General features: G+C 45.5%; 1 protein-coding gene across 1 annotated transcript in view; it reads right to left on the bottom strand.

Moving 5' to 3' along the window:
* SUB1 (SUB1 homolog (S. cerevisiae)) overlaps window positions 1-9,075 on the bottom strand; it is a 77,016-nt gene extending 67,941 nt beyond the window's left edge. The window contains exon 1 of the mRNA XM_011980800.1: window positions 8,791-9,075. Within this exon, the coding sequence (XP_011836190.1) occupies window positions 8,791-8,903 (113 nt within the window). The 5' untranslated portion in view covers window positions 8,904-9,075. The remainder of the gene's footprint in view (window positions 1-8,790) is intronic.
* Window positions 9,076-9,917: the final 842 nt, after the last annotated feature.

Here is a 9,917-nt window from a genome sequence, read left to right as displayed (position 1 = left end):
GTAGGAAATGGTAACATCTTCCACTCCATTCAATTACCCTGGGGCCACCCACTGATGGTGGCCCTAAAGAGAAAAAAGAACTCCTGACTCACTTTTACAGGCTTGCTTTGAGTCCCACTTCCCCTTTACTCCTAGGAGGAAGAAGGACTTTATCATACTAGCAAATCTGAAGATTCTCTAAAGATATTCAATTATGCATCTATAGTCAGAGTAGACCCACAGTGTGAGGAAGACCAGACTATGGCAACAGGGCTGCCCCTTAAGCAGAGTGGGGGTAGAAGAGTGAGGGTGGGAATAGGGGTGTTGGCTGAGGAGATGGAAGGGGAAGCAGAAGGCAGGGCAAATCTGGATGAGCATGAGATAGAGCCCAGTCAACAAAGCACAGTACCCATGAACGTGCAGCAATCTGCAATCCCAGCGCCAGCAGATCACTGGCCCCAGGGACTTAAGAAGCCTCAAGATGGCCTCACAGGAGTGCAAAGGAGATAAAAATAGTCTCTCTAGCACTTTGCCACCCAAGGGGTGATCCTCCAGCCAGCAGTGGCAGCATCACCCAAGCGTTTGTTAGACATGCAGAATCTCACTTCCCACCACCTAACTTAACAAGACCTCGGCATGATTTGAATGCACATTAGAGTGCTCTGAACCAGCTTGAGAACAAGCACAACTCAGTATTAAAACACAGTAGATGGTTCAACTGAGGCTGCATCTAGACTTTGGTGCACATAAGAATTGCCTGGAAAGATTCTGATTCAGGCAGAATCAGAATTTTCGGGTGCAGAATTTGGGTAGGGCACAGGAATCTACATTTTTAGCAAATGCACAGATGATTCTGATTCCAGAAGTTCCAACTGCTTTACTTCTGAACAGAGGACATGAAGTTGCCACTTATGTGTGTGCAGAATAATATTTTAAATTCTTAACTCATTGTTTCCATGTATGTGTCTCTTTTGCTCATTGCCCATTTCCAGTAGATAGGCCATTTTGTGCCCATTGCCATTTGGAAAGGGTGTAAAAAGACTGAGGCTAAAAAACAGAGAGAGAGACAGATAGACTTCTTCCTGACTGTGGCTCCCAAAAGTCTAAAGCCTTTGGTTGTACTTGTACAATGCAAACAAATGCCAGTAGACGGACAGGCTATTAAGTGCGAGTCCCAGTGGATTAGGAACTCAGAATTCAGTTGCAGTAGAAAATAAAGAAAGCAGAATATGGAGTGAAAATTGCACCAGCTACATGGAAGGGTTGGCAGGATTTTAGCTCAAGAACATTCTAAAGAGTCCTCTGGCAGGGCCCCTGGTGGGGCACCTCTGGTATAGCAGACTCTCTCAGCACTACCTCCAACTTTTCTCCAGGGAATCCTGGGCTTTTCTGCCAAATGTCTGATTTTTCCTTCTTCTTTCTTTGTGTATTTTCTCTATTCCTAAACATTGCCTTTAATGGCCCATCAGGAAACATCACCATGACCCTTTCAAACTAGAGGACCCCAACAACAGGGAAGGAAACAGCAATTCTTTTGATCCACTTTCTCCTGGGCCAGGGAAAACCCAGTATTTCAAAACACATTGCTTTTCCTACCGTTCCTGGAGAGAGAAGGAACCATGTGAGTCCTTCCTGGGTGAGGCCAGCCTCATGTCTGACCTGTTCTCTAATCAGCAGAGAAAAGGACAATGTTTCCCTATTAAAACCAGATGAACTTTCACAGCTACTCCCAATATATTCTTATCAATGTCATTTATCACTGGAAGTTAGGGTGAAATATGTATTAGCATTTGGCAGAAATGCCAGCTAATTGCAGCTAAGATAGTGTTGTAATTTCTACCCCTCTAAATTTCTCAACAGCAAAGTTCAGCTTTCCTAAAGCTTCAGGGTCTTCACGACCTGAAATGTCAACCCCGCAAAGACCAATTCCTATGAAAAAGCATTTGCTCTGTAATTGGTTATGGAAATGGAACCTGTAAGTGAGTTCCTGGAGTAACAATAGTCTGCTAGAGCAATGGCAACCCCATCCTCCTCTTTCTTGAAGTGAGCACCAGGATTGAAGTACAGACATACTCAGGATAAGAGTAGAGTAATTCCCACACATAATCTCCAGTCTCTGTTATTTCTGCATAGGAACTTTTCCTAGTCCATCCAAAACACAGCAGGGTCTGGACTTGGACCAGTGCCATATCTCCAGACCTGCCCTGAGCCTCCACGGCAGCCTGTTCCAGGACTCCCCTGGGAAGAGCAGTGGGAGGCTCTCTCTCCTCCAAACCCAGCAAGGTTTCTGTTCACACTCTTCCAGAGTCAAAGTGGATTAAGCTGTCTAAAAGTGGGTACAGTTAACAGAAGTGACTCAAATTACAACCACCACCTCTGCCTGCCCCCACTTCCTCTTTCACCACCTCTGAGAGGCACCTGTGGGTGCCTCCTGCATTGACGAGCCTTCCCCTTTGGCTGTAGCATATGTATGCATGTATGACGCCACCGCTCTGTGGTGGGACGCCAACTGGAGAGGAGTCTGTTGATTCTAGAGCAGCTGACTTCTGTCGTGTCTCTCTCTAGAAATAGAGAGAAGCCACAGAGGGAAGAAGGTGGGAAATGGGGCCAGGTGCAGTGGCTCACACCTGTAGTCCCAGAACTTTGGGAGGCGGAGGCGGGAGGATCACTTGAGGTCAGGAGTTCGAGACAAGCCTGGCCAACATGGTGAAACTTCATCTCTACTAAAAATACAAAAATTGGTTGGGTGTGGCAGTGCGCGCCTATAATCCTAGCTATTTCTATTATTATAACTTCGTAATATTTAATGAAATATTTAATGAAATGAGGCAGGAGAATTGCTTGAACCCAGGAGGCGGAGGTTGCAGTGAGCCAAGATCACGCCACTCCACTCCAGCCTGGGTGACAGAGTGAGATTCTGTCTCAAAAAAAGAAAAAAAAGAAAGTGTGAAATGGGAAAATGAGGGATGACCAGTAAGTCTGGATCCTGGTAGTTCATTTCCTGCTCCCCTACTTTCTGAACCTTCGTGGCCCTTGGGTTCCATAAAGCATCACTGCGAGTCATCCCACTATCTCATTTCTCCATCATAGCTACACTATTTCTTCACTTATAATGTCTGCTTCTCTCACAATCAGCCAGGGACCTTTTTAAATTCAGATTTGTAACAACAGCCCATGGTAGAATAGTTAGGCACAGAGAAAGTGATTCAAATGTCAGTTGAATAAATAAAAGAACAACTTGATTATCACACGCTATCCTGAAAGAACATGTGTGTCATAACAAAAATTATTGGATATTATGTTTGGTGCTTTAAACACACACATACACACACACACAAATATGAAACATCTTTTCTGCCATCCATGGGTTGACAGCTAAATAGAATACTCTTTTGTAAATAAGCATGACTATTTACACAAAACATATGGCAGCAGAATCAAAATATTGTATATTTATGAATGACTTATAAAACCCCACATAATGTTGTAGAGAATGGATTTAATAATAATTCTCCACAACAGTGGAGAGCACATTTTCTCTGTGGAATCTAGGAGGATTCACGACAAGAAAGAGGTGCTATCAAAAGAGCTTTCAAAACACTGCAAAGAGACCACCTGGAGATCAGGAAACACAGGGGAGAGCCAGGTGCATACTGGGTAGGAGCATGGGGCTGGTACAGCCTTGGAGGGTGCAAGAGAAGTGAGAAAGTCGGGGTTTTTAAGTTTGCTAGGGCCACTGTAACAAAGTACTGCAAACCGGGTGGCCTAAACCAGTGGTCCCCAATCTTTTTGGCACCAGGGACCAGTTTCATGGGAGACCATTTTTCCACGGACCTGGATCAGGAGCAGCAGAGAAGTGGGGGGGACAGTTTCAGGATGATTCAAGCACATTACATTTATTGTGCACTTTATTTCTATTACTCTAACATTGTAATATTTAATGAAATAATTATACAACTCAACTCACCATAATGTAGAATCCATGGAAGACCTGAGCTTGTTTTCTTGCAACTAGACAGTCCCATCTGGGGATGATGGGAGACAGTGACAGATCATCAGGCATTAGATTCTCATAAGGAGCACACAACCTAGATCACTCGCATGCACAGCTCACAATAGGGGTTGTGCTTTTATGAGAATCTAATGCCAGCTCTGATCTGACAGGAGGCGGAGCTCAGGCGGTAATGTTCGCTTGCCCACTGCTCACCTCACCTCCCGCAGTGCAGCCCAGTTCCTAACTGGTCTATGGTACTGTTCTATGACCCTGGGATTGAGGGCCCCTGGCCTAAACAAAAGGAACTTTTGTTTTGTTTTGTTTTTGAGATGGAGTTTCACTCTTATTGCCCAAGCTGGAGTGCAATGACGTGGTCTCAGCTCACTGCAACCTCCGCCTCAGCCTCCCAAGTAGCCGGGATTACAGGCACCTGCCACCATGCCAGGCTAATTTTTTGTATTTTTAGTAGAAGGAGGTTTCACTATGTTGGCCAAGCCAGTCTTCAACTCCTGACCTCGGGTGATCCACCCACCTCAGCCTCCCAAAGGGCTGGGATTACAGGCATGAGCCACTGCGCCCAGCCCAGAACTTCTTGTTTCATAGCTCTGGAGGTTAGAAGTCCAAAATCTAAATATCAGGAGTGTTAGTTCCATCTAAGGGCTATGAGGGAAGGATCTGTCCAGGTCTCTCTCCTTGGCTTATAGATGGCCATCTTCATGTTCAGATGTCAGTCTCCCTGTGTGCATGTCTGTCTCCAAATTTCCCCTTTTTATAAGGACACCAGGCATATGGGACAAAGGCCCACCCTAGTGACCTCATTTTGATCTGATTACCTTGCAAAGATTACATTCTGAGGTACCGGGGATTAGGACTTCAACATATTCATTTGGAGGGGAATACAATTCAAACTGTCATGCAGATGCCCTGGAAGCACTACAGATGAGGATGTGTTCCTGGCTTAGTTCGAATTCCAGATCTCCAGTCAAAAGGTTTTTTTTTAATTACCCCATTACCACACTACCACCCCAGCCCCCAGATCTTCTCATCACACATGTTTTTTTCTTTTCTCTTTTTTTTCTTGAGACAGAGTTTCACTCTTGTTGCCCAGGCTGAAGTGCAATGGTGCAATCTCGGCTCACTGCAACCTCTGCCTCCCGGGTTCAAGTGATTCTCCTGCCTCAGATCCCAGGCAGCTGGGATTACAGGTGCACACCATCACACCCAGCTAATATTGGCATTTTCAGCAGAAACTGGGTTTCTCCATGTTGCTCAGGCTGGTCTCGAACTCCTGATCTCAGGTGATCTGCCCACCTCAGCCTTCCAAAGTGCCGGGATGGGATTACAGGCATGAGCCACTATGCCTGGTCTCACACATGCTTTTTATGACTGCTAGAAAACAAGGGCTCTTTGGAGTCGCTTGTGCCTGTGGAATCTCCTGCAGGACTTTCAAAAGTGAGTTGTTAGGCTTGGCTCAGTGGCTATGCCTGTAATCCCAGCACTTTGGGAGGCCAAGGTGGGCAGGTTGCTTGAGCTCAGGAGTTTGAGACCAGTCTAGGCAACATGGCGAGACTCCCGTCTCTACAAAATAAATAAATACATAAATACATAAATACATAAATAAATAAATGTGACTCCCTAGCAGTCCTTCAACCTCTTGGTGGGAGCACTGACATTGTGATGCAGAGGTTAAAACTGCCAGACATGCAAATTCTCAGTTCAGTGTGCAGACAGAGCACAGGCAGGTGACTCAGTCTTGGCTATCGGGACCTGATGTGGCTTCTGCTAGGAACCTTTGGCAAAGCACATCTCCATTAATAACTAAAAGATGCAGGAATGGGAACACCCCTCCCTTCCTGGCCTGGACATGGCCTGGTAAGGATGTAATGCTTGGGAGCTCCAAAGTGATTTTTTTTTCTTTTCCCGGAGACGCAGTCTCGCTCTGTCACCCAGGCTGGAGTGCAGTGGCGCGATCTCCGCTCACTGCAACCTCCACCTCCCGGGTTCAAGCAATTCTCCTGCCTCAGCCTCCCAAGTAGCTGGGATTACAGGCAGCCACCACAGTGCCCAGCTAATTTTTGCATTTTTAGTAGAGGCAGGGTTTCACCATGTTGGCCAGGCTGGTCTCGAACCTCTGACATCAGGTGATCTGCCCACCTTGGTCCAAAGTGATTTTAAAACCATGAAAGGAGATGGCACCAAAACATTAGAACAGCAGAGCAGGAAAATGAAAACCTTTTTTCAACTTTGGTAGGCTGATATCCATATGCTAAGCCCTGGAACCTATCAATTTTACCTTATAGATTTGAGTTAAGGATCTTGAGATGAGATTATCCTGAATTATCTGGGTGGACCCTAAACATAATCACAAGTGTACTCATGAGAGGGAAGCAAAGGAGATTTGACAACAGAAGTAGGGGAGGAGATGATGGAAGCCAGAGGTTGGAGTGATTTGAGGAAGGAGTCATGAGCCAAGGAATGCAGAGAGCCTCCAGCAACTAAAAAATGCAAGAAAACAGATCTTCCCTAGAGCTCCCAGAAAAAAAACAGCCCTGCCAACTGACTTTAGTCCAGTGAAACTGATTTTAGACTCCGGCCTCCAGAACTATAAAAGAATAAAGTTGTGCTGTTTTAAGCCAAGTTTGTGGTAATTTGTCATAGTAGCAGTAGGAAATTAATACAACAACCTAAAACTGAACCAACCCAGGGAACATGCTTCCTCTTGATTTCTTGTAAAATGGCATCATTTGTTAAACTCCGAATTTTGTAAGCTACTTTTAGCAGGGCTTGGGACGACAAGTAAGTCCCAAGCATCCTAAAACATACTTTTAACATGACTGCTGGCAGTTTTAGTGGAGCTATTAGTCAGGATATTGGTTCAGCTGCTAACACAGGAAGAATTTTTTTTTTTTTTTTTTTGAGATGGAGTCTCATTCTTGTCACCCAGGCTGGAGTGCAAAGGTTTGATTTCAGCTCATTACAACTTCCACCTCTCGGGTTCAAACGATTCTCCCACCTCAGCCTCCCGGGTAGCTGGAATTACAGGCACCCACCATCATGCCTGGCTACTTTTTGTAGAGACGGGGTTTCACCATGTTGGCCAGGCTGGTCTTGAACTCCTGACCTCAGGTGATCTTCCAGCCCTGGCCTCCCAAAGTGCTGGGATTACAGGTGTGAGCTGCCACGCCCAGCGCCCCCCCCAACCTGCCTTTTTTTTTTAAAAGGAGGACTGGTAGTGCAGCTCTGCTTTGAGAGTTTTGCTCAGAAGTAGTTTTCTTTATTTAGCATATTGGATACCTCTCACTTTCTTTTTTTAGTAGTGATAAAATAAGTAGCAATATTTTTATATAAGAGTATGTTTTATTGCGCTGCCATTCCTGGGGGTTGTCCTCATCCTCATGGTCCAAGATGACTTGCCACAAATACAACTGCAAGCTAGCCAAGGAAAGAGGGGGAGGCCCAAAGACAGGGCACACCCCAGAAAGCTGCAACACTTCCATTCACAGCGCGCTGGTCAGAACTTGGTCTCCGTCTACACCTACTTGTCAGGGAAGCTGGAAGTCTTCAGTTGAATGCGCACAATTAGAAACACAAAAATAAAAATAAAAGAGCATGTACATACTCTTTTATTTTTGAGATGAGACCGTAAGTGGTCTCTGTTTCAGTTCTGTTTTAGAAATGATGACATGAGCATTTAAGTTAAAATCAAGAAGGCTTTAGCATCTCAGGACAAATGACCCTAATATTCAATCCTACTGATGAAACTTAACTCATTCCAGATCTCCCCTTGTCTACTGCCATGGTTTAAGAATTTGTGGGGGTCGAGGGTGGTGGTTCAAGCCTGTAATCACAGCACTTTGGGAGGCCTAGGTGAGTGGATTGCTTGAGCCCAGGAGTTCAAGACCAGCCTGGGCAACAGCCTGGGCAACATCCTTACTAAAAATACAAAAACTAGCTGGGTGTGGTGGCACGCACCTGTCGTCCCAGCTACTCGAGAGGCTGAGATGGGAGCATCACTTGAACCCAGAAGGTCGAGGCTGCAGTGAGTCGTGATCATGCCTGGGTGACAGAATGAGACCCTGTCTCAAAAAAAAAAAAAAAAAGAATTTGTGGGGAGGGTAGCAGCAGATTCTGCAATATGTAAGAAAGAAACAAATGGTGCCCTTCCCCATTACCTTCCCCTCATGCCCAGGGCACCTCTTTGAAATAATAGTGCTCTGGGAAGACACTGAAACAATGCATTGCTCAGAGGAAGCAAACCCATACTGCTTTGCAGATAGGCACAGTAATTCTTGGGGATTCCCAAGGCTGCTGAGTTTATTTCTCCTGTGAGTTATGCTGAAAACCCCCAACCCTTGGTAAATAACCTGAACCAGTCTTGTTGCTACATTGCTTGGTAGATTTCGGAGTCACTCACTGCAGGACACAGAGGCTGGAACATTCCACTCACTAAGTGAGAAGCCATTTTCAACTACACCCTGTAGTTCACGGTGTTATCTGGAGCCAGAGTGAATGCCGGTTGCCATGGCACTGCTTTAAATTGTGCCTGTGCTAACACATCTCATCACAATGTCACATGCTGCTCCCATACACTAGATAGATAGAGCCACATCTATCTCTTCCTCTTGTTTACCAATTGATGCCTGAGCTCTGCACTAGGAATCGAGATACATCAGCCAGAAAGCAAATCATGTGGATGCCACACCTCCCTAGTACATTTATAAGGGGTTGAAAACACAAGCGATCTGAGTTCTACTCACAGTTCTCCACTCTGTGGCTTTGGACAAATTCCTTAAAATCTCTGACCCTTGGTTCCTCACCTGTACAATGAATGAGATGGAGTAGAATTATCTCTGCAGTATCTTCCTGATGTAATGTCTCTGATTCCTGCACGCAGTTGTGAAGCAGCGGAAGCTCTGCAGAGAATCAGCATCAAAGTGTGAGTAAGGCAATTCCTGTAAGCAGTTGCACGGCCCTGCCCTGCTGACTGTTTCTGAAATTCCCCTCCACCATCTCTGAGCTGTTAGGGATTTGTTTTGAGTTAATTTTCTGGCAAGATGCCACTTGCCAAAAGGTCCCTACTGGCGCACTAAGAGGACTGTTTTCAGCTTGGAGTATTATTTGCCTTGGAAATGCTTTCTTCTCAAGCTAGTCACTGGTTCAGTGCTCACAATTTTGGTCACAAAGATAGCTATACCTCTGAATAAAGTAAGTTCTGAAACTAGACACTTTGGGATGCAGAGGTAGGAGAATCACTTGAGTTCAGCAGTTCAAAACCAGCCTTGGCAACATAGTGAGACCCATCTCTACTAAAAATACAAAAATTAGCCAGGTGTGGTAGCATGTGTCTGTAGTCCCAAATGCATCACTTGAGCCCAGGAGGTCAAGGCTGCTGTGAGCCAGAATGCAATGGCTGGGCAACAGAGCGACACCTTGTCTCAAAACTAAATAAATAAACTAGAAAAAGACATATATGTGAGTCTGGCTTTTGGACGTGTTTTATAGAGTAGTATCTCATGAGACCAAGGGACAAAGTAGTTCTGATACTTGTCTAACTAGCGTGCAGCTGGTCTCATTAGCTGGTCTCATTTCATACTTGCATTGTCCTGCCCCCTAGCACTCATCTGTTGTTTGTAAAAACTGGGCTCTTGCTGGGTGCGTTGGCTCATGCCTGTAATCCCAGCACTTTGGGAGCCTAAGGCAGGCGGATCACAAGGTCAGGAGTTCAAGACCAACCTGGCCAATATGGTGAAACCCCGTCTCTACTAAAAATACAAAAATTAGCCTGGTGTGGTGGTGCGTGCCTGTAGTCCCAGATACTCGGGAGGCTGAGGCAGAAGAATCACTTGAACCCAGGAGGCAGAGGTTGCAGTGAGCCGAGATTTCACCACTGCACTCCACCCTGGGCAACAGAGTGAGACTCCATCTCAAAAAAAAAAAAAAAAAA

Source organism: Mandrillus leucophaeus, unplaced genomic scaffold (genome assembly GCF_000951045.1).
Source record: "Mandrillus leucophaeus isolate KB7577 unplaced genomic scaffold, Mleu.le_1.0 Scaffold218, whole genome shotgun sequence".
Taxonomy (NCBI): domain Eukaryota; kingdom Metazoa; phylum Chordata; class Mammalia; order Primates; family Cercopithecidae; genus Mandrillus; species Mandrillus leucophaeus.
The sequence above is the reverse complement of the archived record's forward strand: the minus strand, read 5'-3'. Positions and strand labels throughout refer to the sequence as shown.